The sequence below is a fragment of the Trametes versicolor genome (assembly GCF_000271585.1).
Source record: "Trametes versicolor FP-101664 SS1 unplaced genomic scaffold TRAVEscaffold_1, whole genome shotgun sequence".
NCBI lineage: Eukaryota > Fungi > Basidiomycota > Agaricomycetes > Polyporales > Polyporaceae > Trametes > Trametes versicolor.
In genome coordinates, this window is record NW_007360321.1 from 3,745,492 (window position 1) to 3,762,632 (window position 17,141).

The following is a 17,141-nucleotide window of genomic DNA, read 5'->3' on the forward strand; positions in this document are numbered from 1 at the left end:
GACACCCCGCGACGATAGCTGTTGAACTTACCGATTGCGTCACTGTCTGTCACTCAATCGCGACGTCGATGCAACATTCAATCTCGGCATCCCTTGACTCCTTACCTCCATGATCAGCGTTCAACGACGCTCGCAACTTATGCAAACGACCTGTTTACTGCGCGGGTTCCTTGCAAAAGCTTGTCACTTTGACCAACAACGATGCCGGTCGGTGCTTATGTTTCATGAAACTACTATGACACGGCGCATATACTCAGTGAGCATGTGCTGTCTTTCTCTGACATCATACATACTTGACTCTGGCTTTGGTGTGCCAACAAAGCATTCCACCTCACCTCCGAGAGCGGACCGCGGTCGGTAGTTTCCCCATATTCTCGCATGCCCATTGGCGGAGGTGTGGCGGGCGCAAGGCGCGCGACGGCGGGCCTATTGAAGAACGCGAGTTACCGGCCGCCCGCGGACTCGATCGCCACCGTCGGAATCAGGTGGCCAAAGCGACCGCCGCCCCAGACCCGGCTTTCCTCCTTTGCGTGGCCGCATTCCCACTGCCACAAGCGAGCAATGTATAGCAGCATCACAGGATCAGGGTCCAAGACGCCGTTGCGAGTTTTTGAGCAAGGAGGGCAGGGATGCGGAGGACGAGCAACGACGTGGACGAACGCAGGGGCTTGTCGCAGGAGAAGGGGATGTCCGAAAAAAGAGCGGGGAAAGATAACGAAACGATCGAGCGGACATCCGAGGTGCGGCTACAATGTTGTGCATATCTCTCTCACTCCAGATCTTGTGCCCGGGCCCACGGAAACGCGTGGCAAGAGTCATCGTCCGCTGGAAACAGTCCAGGACCCATACAGCAACAGATGCGCTCCAGAACTCCACCCGCTCGCAGCCGCACGCCCTCCTTCCAACCGCTCCGATGAGCGTGCCTGCTAGCCTCTCACTCTAATCTCCCACATTCCTATCCCTGCTATCGCGCCGTCGGCCAAGGTCATGTCGCAGGCTCCTGATACCCCGCTTTTGACCCACGCTATACCTCATGCGCCACGGATCGGGCGGGCTTTTCGTGAGTGATTCCCCTGGTCTCAGTGGCAGGTCAAGATCTCAACTAGATGCCATGTAACCGCAGTGGCCGATGCGAACACACAGTGAGTCCCTCTTATCCATTTTCAAGGTCACACAAGATACGAGCCATGCCTCGCGTAGATTTGACGGCGGAGATGTGAGCTTCATCGCAGTATGTGGCATACTTGTGTTTTTCATGGTACCTGGAGTCGGTGAGTGCCTTGCTTTCCTTATCCATATCCACGCAGCAAAAGTTCTCATTCCCTCCCGCGCGCCGTACAGCTTTCCTTTACTCCGGCCTGTCAAGACGAAAGAGCGCACTGCAGCTCGTATGGGCGGTAGCCGCCAGTAATGCCGTCGTCATCTTCCAGTGGTGGTTTTGGGGCTACTCCCTTGCCTTCTCGTCAACAGCCACAAATGGGTTCATCGGCAACCTGCGGAGCTTCGCCCTTCGCAAGGTTCTCGGCGATCCTAGTCCAGGATCACCGCTCATTCCGGAGCTGCTGTACAGCTTCTACCAGATGGAGTTCGCATGCGTGACCGTCGCGATCCTCATGGGCGCGCTCGCAGAGCGCGGGCGTGTGTTCCCTGCCATGGTCTTCACCTTCATCTGGATGACCATCGTGTACTGTCCCATCGCGTGCTGGGCGTGGTCGACGAACGGCTGGGCGTTCAAGTGGGGCGTTCTCGACTATGCCGGTGAGTTGTCCGCACGATTCCCGCGTCCCTCGGTGTTAATGCTGCTTTTGAACGCAGGCGGAGGCCCGGTCGAGATCGCGAGCGGTATCTCCGGACTGGCGTATTCCTGGGTCCTGGGCCGTCGGAGCGAGCGCGAGCTGCGCAATTTCCGCCCACATAACGTGTCGCTCGTCGCGCTCGGGACGTTCGTGCTCTGGTTCGGATGGCTAGGGTTCAACGGCGGGTCCGCGTTCGGCGCGAACCTGCGCGCGATCATGGCCATCTGGAACTCGATGATCGCGGGCGCCATGTCCGGCATCGTGTGGTGCCTGCTTGACTACCGCATCGAGCGCAAGTGGTCCATGGTCGGCTTCTGCTCGGGCACGATTGCGGGGCTCGTCGTCGCGACGCCTGCGTCGGGGTATGTGCCGCAGTGGGCGGCGCTCGTTCTTGGTATCATCGTCGGTGCTGTATCCAACTACAGTACAAAACGTACGTCGCGCCATCGTCTCATATATCATTGTAGACTGACCTTTATGATCCACAGTCAAGTACTTCCTCCGAGTAGACGACGCGCTCGGTACGTCTCTCGCCGACACACCACAAGCGCCTTACTCACATATTGTGCGCCCATGCAGATCTATGCGCAGAGCACGCTATCGGCGGTATGATTGGCCTGCTAGGCAACGGACTCTTCGCGGATAGCGCCATCATCGCGCTCGACGGGGTGAACACGAGCGCGGTGGGCGGCTGGCTGAACGGCAACTGGAAGCAGCTCTACATCCAGTTCGCCTACGTGTGCGCGTGCACCGCGTACTCGTTCGTCGTCACCGCGCTCATCGCGCGCGGGATCGACTGCATCCCCGGCCTCCACCTCCGTGCGACGCCCGAGGAAGAGGGTATGGGTATGGACGATGCCGAGGTGCGTCTTATTCGGTATTACTTAGGGTATGAAGGACGGGATGTGCTAACGCGGGATGCAGATTGGCGAGTTTGCGAGCGACTACATCGAAGTCCGCCGCGACTATCTGGACTGGACACCAACGTACAACGGCAAGACGGACAGCGACTCCGATTCACCGACCGCTGCGGGCGACCGCCACGGTGTGCCCGACGTCGAGGTCACGCACGCCCATCCGCAGAACGGTAGCGTCGCAATGCAGCAGCTGAATGGCAAAACCGCGAACGGGAACGGGTCGCTCCCGCCGATATCGGAGAAGGCCGAGACGAAGAGTGTTTCGTCATAACGTTGGCTTCCCGGTGTCGTCTTTGGGGCTCCCACCTCTTTGCTGTCCGGCGAGACAGCCGTTCGTGGTGGAAGAAAAACTGCTTTCTGGGACGCGGCATCGCGCTGTCGCGCTCCGAAGTTTTATGTGTCTATCTAGTTCGTCTACATATCTAATACTACTGGAAAACGCGGGGCGGCGCGGGCCTCTCACGGATGATAGGGTCGCATATACTCGGATCCTTGGTGTACCTCGTAGTTTGTTTTGCGAACACATTCTATGCCTTGGGCCTTTAGCTAAATTTAGGAGATGCCAGGATACCAAAGCGTGGAAAGTACGCATCACTATATGCGGATTGCGTACGACTTCAACACTCCAAAACTAACAAGTGAAGCTGAAGGTTCAATAGCGTTCACGCCGCTTTGCCATTACGCATCGTACGAAGGGTACACGGGTCACGACAAAAATCTACGTACTGCTAGCCATACTGTACTCGGTTCTCGATTCTCCAGAAACGACGGAACTACGTGTCAAGACTTAGGACACACTGCACAATTACGACGCCTCGCCTCGGCGGGCTCACCTACGCTGCTAATATTACACTAATAAAGTACCTCACGCACTCCGTCCGCCCACTCACCGCGGCGCCTGGTAGCCCCCGTAGTACCCCGCCGCGGGGTACCCGGCTGGAGCGGCAGCGCCTGTCGCTGGCGGCGGCGTGCCAGGCGACGCGGCGGCCGCAACCGCGCTCCGCATGTGCGGCGGAAGCGTCTGAGTGCCCGTCCACGCCGGGGTCTGGTACGGCTTCGCGACCGTGTTTGCGACCGCCCGCTGGGCTGGGGACGCCTGCGCGCCCGTTGCGCTATAGTACCCCGCATAGTTTGCGTTCGCTCCAGTCGCTGCTGCGGGGGCGGGGGTGACGGGAGCAGCGGCAGCGGGCTGGGGCGTCGCGCGCCCAGATGTCGACCCGGCCTGGTTCTGGTAGTACCAGGGGGAGTAGGCGTACCCACTTTGCTGCGCGCCCGCGTACTGTGCGTTCGGATAGTGCGAGGCTGTGCCCGCCTGCGTGGTAGGCGTGGTGTAGTTCGGGTAGTAGCTAGTATTCGTCGCCGCGGGGGTGTATGTGCCGTAGCCGCCACGGTACGGTGAATTCTGGTAGTTAGAAGGGTATGTGTACGGGGTGTATGCGGGCGCCGCGGCGGGGGTCTTGGCGGCGGGGGTGGATGGTGCAGGAGCTGCGATGGGCTTGGCTGGGGTGGCGGCGACGCCGCCGGAGCGAACGTGGACGGTAGTGTCGTCGCGGAACGCGGTCGTGCGGCCTTCCGGGAGCGTCCCGTACCAGCCTTCGGTGGCCTCCACCGGTAGAGTTCGCTGAAGCTTATGCAGTACGGAGGGCGGTGGGACGAGGGGCGACTGGTCTGAGTCGCTGTTGGACGGTCGTGGTCTGAGGGATGCTAGTAGGGCCAGAGAATTCAAGATGCCTTGGGCTATATGCGAGGGCAATGAGAGGCATAACAAAAACTAATGCAAAATGCGACATACCGACATCCCACTCTTCCGAGCCGACCTCCACGATGCTCGACCCTGTTCCCTGCTCGCTAAATCGCGCCAGCTGCAGTTCCTCTAGCCGTTGCAGTGCCTTCGCATTTCTCTGCAGCAGCTCCTCGACCGCCTGCTCCATCTCCAGCGTGCCCAGCGACGCCTTGATCGCTTCCACTTCTTCCTCCGGAAGCAGTGCTTCGATCCCCTTGACAAGCTCCGTCGGTGCCTCCGACGGTCCGGCCGCACTCTCCCCGTACACTTCCTGCATTTCGACGTCTTCGGTCTCGGCCTGGGTTCCCTCAGACCTGTTTGCGAAGGCTCGCCGCTTGCCCTTGGCCAGTGCACGCAGCCTGCGCTTCATTTCTTGGTGATAGATGACTTCGCCCATAGCGATGCGCCCAACCTCAACGCCATCTTGATCGAATGACGGTGCGAAGCTCGCGTACGGGCCGTAGTAGAGAAACTTCCCGCAGCTCACGCGGCGTGGGGGTGGAGGACGGTGATGACCTACCGCGGCTGGTTTCTTCGTCACGTAGTCCCCAAGAGTGTGCTTGTATGCGGCGTCGGATGAGGACGCCGCTGGGAAAATCGCGACCAGGTCCGCCTTCGCAGTATACAAGTTCTTGAGGTCCTTGCCTTCTCCGTCGACCGCCGGCGTGCTCGAACTTGCAGAGGACCACCAGTCGCCGGACGGTAGGTGCTGCACGAGCGCATATTTCCGTGGCCGAAGCCCGGAGTCGGACGCTAGGGCGAGGGCAGCTGTATCGTCTGGATCTAGGTTGTCGCCAATAGTGATCAGGCTTTCCACGTCAGGAGGGACTTGGGTGTTATTCCGCGAGGCCTCATCGAGGAGCGAACTCGCAAGGTTGCAGAAATGGAGTTGCTGAGCGGCCGGCTCTGACGGACGAGAGCGTGGATGGAAAGATATAGGTAGGAGATGCTTGACCGCGGTCTGGAGAGCGATAGATAAGCCCCTATCAACTGAACGAAAGAACAGAGAACATACGCGGAGTACACTCAAGGGATGCTGGGAAGCATTCTGGAGCAGAGAACGGAAGGACAGCATTGTGGTAGAAGTGCTTGATGAGGGTTCGGACACTGCTGCGTCTCCGGAGGCTGTTGGTAGTGGGAAGACTCGGTCGAGAAGACCTTGGGTGTCGACCCTGCAGAGGAAGTCAGAGGTGGCTGGTGTGCATGTAGCAGTTTACACACATTTCAAGAACTTCTAGGATGTTTGTGGCGTCTGTGTTTCGAATGGGCACATCACCGCTGCCAGGGAGTTCAACATCCTTCGTCTCCTTGGTATTGGTGTTGGGCTCCAGCGAGCCATCGTCTTTGGAGATCGTACGAGCGTGTTTGTTGGGCGGTGAGCCGCCGTTCTGGGCGTTGGAGGTGCGCTTGCGTTTCTTGGACGCACCCTTGCGAGAGGTTGGAGGCGACGCAGAAGGTTTGTCTTTTTCAGCGACCGCGGTGGTGGCTGCAGCAGAGCGAGTTGCGCGAGCCATGATTGAGTGGGAATTGACGCCGCGATGAGGAGACGCGCCGGTGGCTGGAGAGCAGAACGGGCAGTTGAACGCGTCGAGCTCGACGCGTTCTCCGAGTTACGTGCTGGTCTCGGTCAAGCCAGGCGGATGTGCAATTCCCTCTGACTTGAACTCCGAATCGGAATATTAAGTCCCCGATTGACATCTGAACTTCGGAGTTCAAATGAGATCAGTCAATCGTGGCGGCGCTTGAAATGAGATGTTACTGCCCGCCGTCGACAGGCACGTCGAGCTCCTGCTCATCCGCCATGGCCTCCAAAATCGGTCCCGCTCTCAAACCTTTCCTCCGTGCGCAGCAGACCTCGTTCCCGTCGAACGGCCATGGTGCCTTCGTTCCCCAGGCGCGGAAGCTAGTCTTCGAGTTCTGTGACAACTGGGCATCCTCTACCAACCTGCGCACATATATCCACCACCGCCTCGAAGACCTCGCCCGCCAAAACCCCCATGTTGAGTTTGTTGTCAGGAGGAGGAGTCACCGGGAACCCGTTATTCGCGGTTTCTACAGTACGTCATTCGCGACCTTTGCGATGCTTCTGTCTAACACCCGTCACTCCCATTCAGTCAACAACCGAGACAAAGTCATTGGCTTGAAGGGCTTCGAAGTGAACGGGATCGAGCAGAAGGTTCAAATCCTGCTCGATTCTTCCGGTGCCAAGATCAAGCCGCTCAAGAGGGATGCGGTGGTCAGCCGGACGGAGGCGGCAAGAGGTATCTGGAGCGGGCTGCATGTTGAGGAGCCGTTCAGGATATGAGCACGCTTGTTGGTATTGTGGGGTCGGTAGGCCAGCAGTACGTGTAGATTTACCTCATTTCACTGCTTAATTCATCTGGTGCGTCTCATTTCACGACGTTTCCTTCCATGACATCCCCGATTTGGGGGCTGCCTCGCTCTCCATCTCAAACTGCGCGCTGATGCATGTTGCATGTCTGCAGTTATCGAACACACCTCTATTTGCATCGTGCACCTTTGTCGTGTACGGCCCGCGTGTCAAAACTGTCAGTCAAGCCGAACGTGGTATGCGCCCTCCCGTGGGATCGTCGCACCGTTGAACAGGATCCCGGGTAATGCGTGGGTGGATCTGTCTTGCGAAACTGTGAACTCAAACTGCCCTTTCGGATGGGTGTATGCGCGCGATGGTCCGCACAAACCGAAACTTCGATGCTCGGTCCGGACAACTGGTTCAGCACCGGTGGTCTGGCATCCGAACATATGCTAGGACGCATGGGCAGGGGCCCCGCCCTTCGGTGAACGCCCGATTTGCTGAGCGAGTTGTTCAGACCGACGGGACGACCGTGTGCATACCACTCCGGTAGCGATTTCCAATATGTGCAAGTCTTAGACGTAACTAAAGCGGACAATTTCCAGGACTAGCAAGAAGGGGCAAACCTAGTCAAGCACTTCATGCAAGCGATACAGTTCGCACCACCCAAGACCAGCCGAGTTCGACGCGGGTCAGCTGGCCGGGCTACCTGCCCCTTCGCCAACCTGCCAGGGCGCAGTCCGGACACCATGCAGGGCACCCCATAGGAGGCAACTTATCACCTTACCTTATCAAAGCGGGCCTCAATATTCCTGCGTCGGCGGGTGGGGCGCAACAACGCGTGATGGGGCTCAAGAGCACACGAGCGCGTGGGCGCCAGGCCTTGGATGCAGGCGCGATCGTTGCGTGAAGACATCAGGAGTGTGGCGTATTATACGTGAACCCCAATACATCCTTCCTGTGGCTAGAGGTATGTGCGGGCCGCATATTCTCCCATATTTATACGTAACTCCATACAGTGTTCCGTATGCGAGTTCGTGCGCGCCTTCGCGGTCAAGGCGTCAATTTCCCCACCCCCACCTCCCGGACGTTTTGGGCAATTCCTCTAGCTCAACAGGCTTGTACTCCCATAATCATTAACGATGGTCCTCGTGCATATGGTCTCACGTACAGCACTGCCCACGGTACTGTCAGGTAAGCTGAACGCGGTAGGCGGCCTCCCAAGGATCACCGGACCGCGCGGCAGCGCGGACATGCCAGCGCTTCCTCCGACCATGCTACCGAACGCGAAATGGAGCCAAAGAGGACAAGCCCATACCTGCTCCCAGGCGAGAATATCTCCTGCGAATGTACAGCCCACTTAGCGAATCGCCCTCCATTCCGTCCGAAACCTCGTCTCCGGGTTCCCTGGCAATCCGCCGAAAGTGGGCAAATTGGTCATTGCAAGGGCCTTTCCCGCCGTAGGCGGGCCGCTCAGCGGCCCAGGGCGCCCCGGAGCCCGCCAGAAAAGGCACCCAGGGTACCCGCGATCGGCACGCACAGTACGCGCCCGTTTCTCTCCTGGTATGTTCTCTTGCGCCCCGTGTTTAGAGATAAGTCTTTCTCAATCGTATTCAAGCAGTTGTGCCCCATATTGTACGCTGCGTCGCGCGCGCGAATGAAGAACGCGCCTCAATACTACTCTTACCATATCGGGCACCCCAACTTACTCGGCTATTGAGTAGTTCAGCGTGTTCGTACATATGTACTCACACCATTCTCCCGAGCTGTAAGTCCCGCCCACGCGGAATGCAAACACGGGTACATGGCATACCGGCGTTCTTCATACTGAGGGGAGCGCGCGGCGCGCAGGCGACCCCACAATATAGGACAGGGGGTTCAGGACAGGGGGTACTTCAACCCCAGTGAAGTTCGTCAGCTTGCGCCCTTGCATCGTCCGCACACTCATCCTCTTGCTCACCATGCCTCCGCGACGCCTCATCACCTTGGAGAACGCACCCCACATCCTCATTTGCCCCCTGCCTGTGCTCACAAACGTCAACAACAACCTCGTTCTCCGTTTCGCGCTCTCGGAACACCAAGGTAGCGAAACCCGCTACATCTGCTGTGCGCAACGAGCTCCCTTGCTCCCTGCTCCCCGCCCCATCCTACCTCTTCTTCTTGAGCTCGTCGGCCAAATCTCAATCACCGACTGCTACCTCACTTCGCACGGCTACAAGGACACGGCCAACCCGGGCAGTAACACCATCGCGACCTGCTGGATGGAAGCACGCCCCGACGTAGTATCCGAAATATACTGGCGCCAAATCCTTCCTACGATCCAGACACTCAGGGCCGATATACCCGGGGAGGTCGACATATCGAAGCTCGTCGCGCTCGCATCTGATGGGTCAGTGCGCGTCAGAGTCAGCTGGGAGCCGGATGCGGGAGAGGTGAGTTGCAAGCATGTCCTGCTCCAAATTCTTACTTACCCCTTTTCTCGCCAGACTATCGCTCAGTCACTACCCATGTTCGACGAGTTCGAGGACAGACAGGTGCCCGCCTCCATCTCGGACGTCCCGTTTGGGTTGGCCGTTCGCGCGGTATTCAGCCTCGAGTACACGTACGATTCAAACAGTCTTATGCCCGCTGTAATGTATGCGCGTTTGGCGAGGATCGCGCGCGTTTGACATCCGCGAGACCCTCTTCTGTCGCGTAGATGTCCCGCTTACTTTACCGGTGTATGACTCGGACATGGACAGTGCCTTCGCGTTCGCTTTCCTCCGAATTACGAGAGGCTTCGGTGTCACCTTTGATTTTGTGTATGTTGGACATATCTGTACAAGTGCTACTTAGCTGACGAGACACTGTAATACTATATCTATGTTCGACGACGACGACATTGAAGTGCGCGGTATGAGCAGTATACAACGTTCATGAGGAAGCTGCCTACTTCTGTGCGGTGGGAAATCAGGGGCAGTCTGCCCGTAGCGTAACGAGACAACATCACCTGGGGATCTCCCGCTCGCATCTCATATCGCGTCTCGCACGAAACCGCAAAGTGAAGACAAATGTCAGAGAGTTCACCGTGGCGGCATAGGCGACGAAGCGAGCGAGCCCGCCACTCGCGCGCCGCGCCGCGTCAGGATATATTGGGAAATGGAGAGATCACAGCGGGGCCTCTCGCCGCGCTGTCCTCCTCCTACCTCCTACCCGCCGTCCTATGTCTGTTTTTGAGCCCACTACCGTGCAAGCCCTCTGCGCGGCCGCCGAGGCTCTCGATTCGAAGGGGCGCGCACTGTTTCTGAAAGAATGGAATAGTAATGTGAGTTTCGATGCTACAACAACTCCCTCGCGCGCTATACAATAGGGGGCACTCACATTTGCGCTACAGGTTTCAACCCGATTGGGAACCTGGAAGAACAACAGGAAGAATCAGTCATTACATCTTCCCCAGCTCGAATGGGAAGCGCACATCTGCGAATATGTGAGCTTCCTCGCGAAGCAGGTACGGCAGCAGAAGCCTTCGCAGCCGGGTTTCCAGAAAGCCCTCGGCATGAAGATTCCTCTCCTAGGGCCACGCTTCACGCCCCCCACCTTCCTACACCTCCAGAAGCGCAATACAACACCGGAAATAACACCGGAACAGACGTACCTGAAGCCCCTCAACGTGGTTCACCCGTTTTACTACCCGGAGCTCGCGCAGTGTCCGCGATGCAGCTCGAGCGACATCCACTGGAACGGCTGGTCAGGGACTGGGCACCGGGAAGTCCATGGTATCAGGCGCGAGGAGACTGCGATTGGGTTCCAGCTAAAGTGCAAGACTTGCGAAGCGGAGATGAAATCAAGCGGTCAGCGCAAGCCGGTTGGGAAGGATGAAGGGTACTCACTCTTAACGACAAACCATTTATTCTGGGAAGGGAAAGAGCACTGGGAGATCGCTCGTGAGTGTTCAGTTCAACCGAAGCTATTCCAACGAGCGGCTTACCTGAAATCCTCTCAGCGGGGATTCCGCACTTCTTCAAGCGGTGTGCTATCACATCTGAGCTCTTCGACTTGATCGTGGAGTTCCGCCCGTCGTCGACAGCGGCTGGTTTGGCCGAGAATATCAAGCGTATGTCTTGCAGCTCGCGGATTTGGTGGCTATATAGGAAACTAATGCCTGTGTTCAGAACTACACCTGCTAGAATATCACAAAGCTCGCCTGGCATACCTGCGCAGCTATCGTATGCGTACACAGCAGACGCAGACGCAGACGTCCCTGGTCGCGTACAAGGCGGGCCTCCGCAATTTCTCGGCTCCAATGTCTTCGGGGAAGCACCTGGGTGGCTTCGATAATACGTCAATTACGGACGACCTGATAACAGACATATTCAGCAAGTTCTCCCAGAGTACGCGTCAGAAGGAGTCCGAGGACAGTCTGCGAGTGAAGGGAGGTGAGTGTCCACGAAGTGTCTCACGGTCCGACGCGCCTTCCCTTTCGGGCGTTAACCTTATTCTCTCTGAAGCGGTCGCCATCTCCCTCGACGCCACCTTCCGCACTGCAGCTAAGGCAACTATAGTCGACAGCAGCCATGGCCGGACCAAGTCTTACAAAGGCGGTATCGAATCTGTCCTCAACGAAAGAAATCTGATCATATCTTGGGTGAGATACTGGCACTTTGCACCGCAATACTTGTTCACTCGGCGACTCTAACTCTGTCTCTGGCAGCGATTCTGTCATACCCAAGGCAACTCCGAGGTTGAAGACTTGCTGACAGGCCTCAGGCGTCGATTCGATCTACTAGGGATCGCTTATCCGGAGATGGCAACAGTCGACAACTGCTGTCATGTCAAGGCCGCCATCTTGAAGGTGTTCCCGGACATATCTGTATGCCTGGATGTCTGGCATTTTATGATGCGGTGAGTGGTCTATCTGCCTTTTTTACCCTCCATAGAGGTTGCTAACGTGCGCTATATCAAAGCTACATGATTTGTATCGCCGGCGGCATCAAGAACCCCGTCCGGCCAGCCGTTGCCCGCGATATCGTCGACGCGGTCCTCAAATCACCCGCAAATGGACATACGCCAGCCGTGTATTGGAATCAGGCGGAACAGGAGCGTAGATTGGTGGAGGCGTACAATAAATGGGAAGCGAAGGGTAATGTATGGTCTGCAGCCGCTGTGAAGGTGAGTGATACAATTTGGCCACCTTATACGGAGCTGAACTACCGCGCGGGCAGGCTCACGCCGAACAACTCTCCCATGTCAAGAAAGGGTGCCTCGCACGCCCCCGCAACGATGTGCGCTCAGACGGCAGTCGCATCGAAAGCTCACACAAGGGCTGGAACGGATTACAGCGGTCTCACGCTAGCGGCCTGGAATCACTCACGGCCTTATGCCACGACTTTGTGCTGCGACGCAACCTACGCGTCGAGATGGCGACAGGTGTTGACGCGTCCGCCTTCGTTCGATCTACCTACGGCTCCCACCACGTCCGCCTTGTCGACGCAATCGCGCGGTTGTGGAACGACATACTCGGCGACATGCAGAGATCGGGCCGCGCCTTGCCTGCCGACATCAAGCCTCTTCCGGCGCTCGAACCGGTCAACAGCGGGGAGACCTTTGGACTCTCGACGATGGGGTTAACCACGGCTGCACATCACGCTCTGATCACCCTCAAAGAGGAGCCAACAGACGACAATTTGCTCGACCTCTCATCGCAAGATCTCCTCAACGCGCAGCAGATTCTCTCCGACATTGGCATCGACCCCGCCCTTATGTATCAGTTGCCGCAACACGCCGCCGCCACGCCAATTGCTCAGGTTCCTGCCGACGTGCAACCCTCTGCGCCCAGTTCCAGCACAGAGCTCATCCTCCCCGCCGCCGGTAGTGCCACCAGCTCGCCCAGCCTCTCTCAGTCAGCCTCTACGTTCCTGTCCCCGCCGCGCGATCCCTCGACGTCCAGCCTGGCCACCGCCCTTGAGCTCCTTTCCGTCAAGCAGCCACAGGCTGCCAAGTCGTTCGATATCGAGTGCATCGATGTCGACGCGCTCGACGGGTACACCTCCCCCTTGTCGGTGGCCAGTCCCTCAGCACGAGAATTGGAATCCCAGGACACGGTGAAAGCGGAGGAGGCGTCGGCACCGTCGACGTCTCGGAGTGCCAAGGTAAGTATCACACAACTTTGTCGTTTTAATTGGTGGCTGACCTGGTCTGTAGGGCTTGGGCCGCAAGCGTCGTGCAGTGGACGAGAGTGATGGAATACTCGCTCCTGACATCAACACCGAAGACCATCGGAGTTCTCACCGCATTGGGCAGCCGTCTCTTGATGACACGGCGGTCCCCACACAGCCCACCAGCATCGAGGATGCGCCCTCCCCGAAGAAGAAGATAAGGATTACAGTAGCCGGGATGCCCAAGACGTCCTTCGGAAGGCGAACGTTCGGGGCAGCTCAAACCCGGCTGAACTCCGACGTTGACGCCACGCAGGTAAGTCAGAATTTTGTAGGGTGCGTACGGGACCTGTCACTGACATTGTTGCATGTCGCGCCCGCGTCATTGAGTCTGATTCCATTCGGCAACGAGCTCTCGGAACACCTACCCCCGACGGACGTCCCAGCTTGCAAGCTGGTCGCATCGAGCGATTCTTCGCCACGCCACAGGCCTCCAGCTCCTTCAAACAACCCCCTATCATACACTCCAGCTTGCCATCGCCCACGATCTCTGGGTTGACCCGATCGCAGCGGCTCTTTTCTGTTGCGACAGGTGTTGACCCGCGATCACTCAGTTTTCCCCGCAACGCCGACGCAGAGGAATACTTCCTCTTCATGCGCCTTCGGAAGGAGCAACAGTGGGCCTCGTTCCGCATGACGCCCTTTGACTGGGTGTGCGCGGCCTCGCTTTACAACACGGAGCTGCAGAAGCTCAACCGAGAACGCGGACGGGCTCTTGTCATGAAGACGCCACGCGCTCTGATGGAGAAGCTCGGAGAACTCGAGCCGGACATTCTCGGGCGCATTGCAACTGACAATTATTCGTGTAAGTCACTTCCGAATCTGCTACTTCGTCTTCTTACACCTTTCCAAGCGCGTAATCACAAGGACTCGCCCTTCTGGCGGGAGCATTGTCACGCAGTTCCGCTTGGCAAAACCCAAGGCGGCAGCAAGGTGAACGGACAGAGTAAAAAATTAGTACGTCTCGCATGCCTTCCTACGTGTCGGATCGCCATTAACATCGCGAGACTCGTATCAACTATAGCGCAAGAATCATACGTGCGCGCGATGCAAGACGATCAAGTATCCTGGTCCTGAAGGCTCCGACCTCAACCACAAGAAGCTGTACTGCTCGGACGGTGTGCGGCAAGCTGCACAGAAGGTCAAGACGTTGATTGGCAGTCAACCCGTCGATGTGCTTGAGGAGCCGCCGCCATTCCCGCAGCCGTCGGAGGTCTTCACAAACGGCACCCACTTCCACCCCATCCGATTCATCTCTGCCGTCCAAGAGCTCTACGAGCGCGTTATTGCAGCCCATAGCCCCGGCGGCGCCTCCGCTATGCAAGACCTCGCGTTCGCGTCCCTACTGCGAGAGCGCACGCAGGTGGTCCCCGCGACCGAGGAGCAGCAGTCCATGGTGCTCTTCAAGTTGTACTCGTCGCTCCAGATGGGTAGCTGCCCTCCCGAGATCATTATAGAGCGCTCGGGAGAACGATACCTTCGCATCGACTACCTCAGCGACCCGCCCGTAGCAGAACCGGGCAACTCAGAGGGCTCGGGTGTTTAGTGAGGGCTGCAGCTCGGGACTACCGGCGGTAGTGTTTGGTATTCATGTGCATTTCTCGACGATTTCCCCTACTTTAACATATCGTCTAGTCTACGGAACTATAGCGGACTATTTGTAACTTCTATACATCGCGTAATACACGAGTACACGGCCTGCGCGCAGAGTTCGGCGCACAACCCCATGAGGAGCAGATCGTTAGGCGCCCGACAGGCGATGCACGTGCGTGTGAGGACCATTGAAGGTCCGGCGTCTGACGTGGCGGTGGTGGTTAGGGTCTCGTTGGTCGGGTTGGTCAATCGGTCTGGGGGGACCAACCTGGACCAAAATCGGTCCCCCCTTGCTATGGCGGAGTTTTCCGAAAGTGGTAACCTCGGCAGCTTTCACGTGCCTCGTGTGCACTGATACACGCCTAATACACGCTGCAGTCACTGCTGACTCGGATCTCCTGCTATCTGCAGCGACACCTGGGGAAGCGCAGGAAATGGACGCCACGCGCGAAGATGAAGTAAAGACGCGCCGTGCATTCCGTCCTTGGGGTCGCACCTTGCCTCTTACCCTATCCCCCCTGCCCATCGCTTGAGCGAGTCCCGAAGGGCGCTCTCCCTTCTCTCTCTCGAACGACGTCCATCTCGCGCCTTCAGCGTCCCATCAAGCCATGCAGAACCCCAGCAGCTACTACGCTGTCCCGAAGTGCGACGGCAGTGTTTGGTCAGGCTGGCAGCAATCCGAGCCAAGCGGGGGCGTGAGTGGAAAATTTGTAGCGTCTCAGTCCGGTGCTGATGATCCGTTATACCAGTCTTCACGGGCCAGTAGTTCTTCAGCGATGACGTTGAGGAATACACTGGTATGTCTTTGTACTCGTACTCGCCACTTTGCAAGTCGCCGAACAAATGTGTTCTCGCCACAGTATCCCAACCCCTTTGAGGACCCCTCGAATTGCAGTGCGATCCCCATTTCCTACACCTTGGTGAGTCGTGTGCCTCGGGTTTTGCACTCGGACCGTTATACTCATATCGATATAGACGCCACCCACTCCCGATTCCACGGATAGCGATGCATCCTCCTACTCTCAATTATCGATGGAGTCCATTCCGGAGTTCGACGACATGCCGGAAATCCCGTTCGTTTCGGCTGCGGTAGCGTATGCCGACGACTGGATCCCCTCCGATCGCCCCGCCGAGCCGGCACGCAACGACGACCGCTGCGAATCGTCCTCATTCTGGTCCACGCTCATGCGTCGGACCGCGTCCAAATCCTCTGATGCGAGTGCAAGCACAAGCACAAGCTCGGCGATCCTTGGACAGACCAGCGCGCGGGATTTGGCGCCGTCGCGCACCCGGAAGCGCTCCGGCTCTGTGACTTCCATCGCGTCCTCACGCACAAAGCCCGCGCCGGCGAAGTCCATCCTTTCCTCCGGGGACTCCGTGAAGACGCGCCGGTGTAAAGCGCCTTCCGTGAAGTTCCTTGACATGCCCACGATCCATTACGACGACGACGAATACCTCTACGACGATGCGGACGAGCGCAGCGCGGACCCGTGCATGTCTCCTCCCCCGAAGAAGAAGGCGAAAGGGCTGGGCGGCCTCCTCAGCCTCCGCTGGCTCTTCGGACCGTCGAAGGTCGAGAACCGCGTGACGCCCTCAGCACCCACGGGCCCCGTGCGGCCAGCGATCTCGGGCCCGTTCCCGCTCTGGGACTCCCCGCCGCGGCGAGCCCGCGGTGCGGGTACTGGCACGAGCGCAGCGAGTCTACGCTCTGTCAAGTCCAGCGCGAGTCTGCGGTCCGTACGCTCGTGCGGCAGCAGGCTGCCCACGTACTGGCCGAGGTAGCTCCGTCGTCAGGTGCGGCGTCCGTGCGATACCTCCCCTGTGAGTACGCTTCCTGTCCCTGAGCCCCGCAACCGTCTTTTGACTCTGACTGCGTGGTATTCTTGGTCGTCCAGCCCTCCTCCCTTCTCCGGCTCTCCGCACGCGGACAGCGCGTACCATTGCATGGCGCGCGCGGACCCTCTTACACGGTCTCTACCCATCCGTACCTCACCTGCCTGCCCCTGCCCTAGCCCTCCCCACGTCCACGCACTCGTCCCTCCTCGCGCCTGTCCTTTCTGTAGCACTAGGCCATCACCACCTCTATGCCTCATGTGTCCGCAGATCCGAGATCGCGGTCGGACCACGCAGTACGCACATGCGCCAGGACAAGTGTTCCACGGTACTTCGCGATGGCTTTACGTACAGTAGGACGGCGGTAGCGGGGGGTGTCGCGCCGGCGCACTGTGTGCTCGGTGACGACAGACGCGCGCCGTCTGAGTCGTGTAGTTGTTCGCGTGTACTTGTTGTGTCACTTGTATGTTGGCTATGCATGTTTGTTGTTTGACTCGAGTTTTTCGGTGTGCGTACGTGCGTGCGCGATCGACTCTCCGATTCATGCATGCACAGAAACATGTGCACACGCGCTCGCCGCGGACCGATGTATGTATGTGACATCATAAGAAACAAAAGCACAAACATCAATCCCTTTCAACGGCGAATATCTGTCTGATGCCGTCTAGGCTCTGCATTCCCAGTAGTTGCAGGAGGAGAGCTGACTTCCCA

At 58.2% G+C, this 17,141-nt stretch overlaps 6 protein-coding genes across 6 annotated transcripts; 5 read left to right on the forward strand and 1 right to left on the reverse strand.

The window, feature by feature from the left end:
- Positions 1–987: 987 nt before the first annotated feature.
- Positions 988–3,251, forward strand: TRAVEDRAFT_62334 (ammonium transporter; the record flags this gene model as incomplete). The annotated part of the gene is made up of 8 exons (XM_008034292.1): positions 988–1,060; positions 1,124–1,142; positions 1,201–1,271; positions 1,342–1,758; positions 1,816–2,229; positions 2,285–2,317; positions 2,376–2,659; positions 2,721–3,251. 8 exons carry the CDS (start codon positions 988–990, stop codon positions 2,982–2,984), a joined length of 1,575 nt encoding a protein of 524 aa, XP_008032483.1. The 3' UTR covers positions 2,985–3,251.
- A 111-nt stretch (positions 3,252–3,362) lies between these two features.
- Positions 3,363–6,083, reverse strand: TRAVEDRAFT_140311 (uncharacterized protein). Its single transcript, XM_008035020.1, has 4 exons — positions 5,718–6,083; positions 5,512–5,668; positions 4,506–5,457; positions 3,363–4,450 (listed from the first exon to the last, which is right to left on the reverse strand). Exons 1-4 carry the CDS (start codon positions 6,008–6,010, stop codon positions 3,600–3,602), a joined length of 2,253 nt encoding a protein of 750 aa, XP_008033211.1. The 5' UTR covers positions 6,011–6,083; the 3' UTR covers positions 3,363–3,599.
- A 211-nt stretch (positions 6,084–6,294) lies between these two features.
- On the forward strand, positions 6,295–6,991 carry TRAVEDRAFT_140313 (mitochondrial 54S ribosomal protein MRPL51; the record flags this gene model as incomplete). The annotated part of the gene is made up of 3 exons (XM_008035021.1): positions 6,295–6,553; positions 6,611–6,879; positions 6,983–6,991. 2 exons carry the CDS (start codon positions 6,298–6,300, stop codon positions 6,799–6,801), a joined length of 447 nt encoding a protein of 148 aa, XP_008033212.1. The 3' UTR covers positions 6,802–6,879; positions 6,983–6,991.
- A 3,246-nt stretch (positions 6,992–10,237) lies between these two features.
- On the forward strand, positions 10,238–10,849 carry TRAVEDRAFT_111792 (uncharacterized protein; the record flags this gene model as incomplete). The annotated part of the gene is made up of 1 exon (XM_008035022.1): positions 10,238–10,849. A coding segment is annotated over one exon (612 nt), but the record flags the coding sequence as incomplete, so codon positions are not given.
- Positions 10,850–11,311: 462 nt separating this feature from the next.
- TRAVEDRAFT_159779 (uncharacterized protein) lies at positions 11,312–14,702 on the forward strand. Its single transcript, XM_008035023.1, has 8 exons — positions 11,312–11,434; positions 11,501–11,691; positions 11,754–11,958; positions 12,012–12,938; positions 12,991–13,260; positions 13,335–13,809; positions 13,858–13,961; positions 14,029–14,702. The coding sequence occupies exons 2-8, from the start codon at positions 11,594–11,596 to the stop codon at positions 14,548–14,550; spliced, it is 2,601 nt and encodes an 866-aa protein (XP_008033214.1). The 5' UTR covers positions 11,312–11,434; positions 11,501–11,593; the 3' UTR covers positions 14,551–14,702.
- A 412-nt stretch (positions 14,703–15,114) lies between these two features.
- TRAVEDRAFT_68647 (uncharacterized protein) lies at positions 15,115–16,379 on the forward strand (the record flags this gene model as incomplete). The annotated part of the gene is made up of 4 exons (XM_008035024.1): positions 15,115–15,292; positions 15,347–15,394; positions 15,458–15,517; positions 15,573–16,379. The coding sequence occupies exons 1-4, from the start codon at positions 15,206–15,208 to the stop codon at positions 16,377–16,379; spliced, it is 1,002 nt and encodes a 333-aa protein (XP_008033215.1). The 5' UTR covers positions 15,115–15,205.
- Positions 16,380–17,141: the final 762 nt, after the last annotated feature.

What these genes read in the sequence shown, in the direction of transcription:
- TRAVEDRAFT_140311 (XM_008035020.1), bottom strand. Translation starts at nt 6,010, where the DNA reads ATGGCTCGCGCAACTCGCTCTGCTGCAGCCACCACCGCGGTCGCTGAA. An exon ending in ATCCTAGAAGTTCTTGAAAT is followed by an intron (nt 5,669 to 5,717) that starts GTGTGTAAACTG and finishes CTTCCTCTGCAG; the next exon opens with GGTCGACACCCAAGGTCTTC. An exon ending in CTCGGAAGAGTGGGATGTCG is followed by an intron (nt 4,451 to 4,505) that starts GTATGTCGCATT and finishes CCTCGCATATAG; the next exon opens with CCCAAGGCATCTTGAATTCT.
- TRAVEDRAFT_159779 (XM_008035023.1), top strand. Translation starts at nt 11,594, where the DNA reads ATGGCAACAGTCGACAACTGCTGTCATGTCAAGGCCGCCATCTTGAAG. An exon ending in CGACGTCTCGGAGTGCCAAG is followed by an intron (nt 12,939 to 12,990) that starts GTAAGTATCACA and finishes CCTGGTCTGTAG; the next exon opens with GGCTTGGGCCGCAAGCGTCG. An exon ending in TGCAACTGACAATTATTCGT is followed by an intron (nt 13,810 to 13,857) that starts GTAAGTCACTTC and finishes CACCTTTCCAAG; the next exon opens with CGCGTAATCACAAGGACTCG.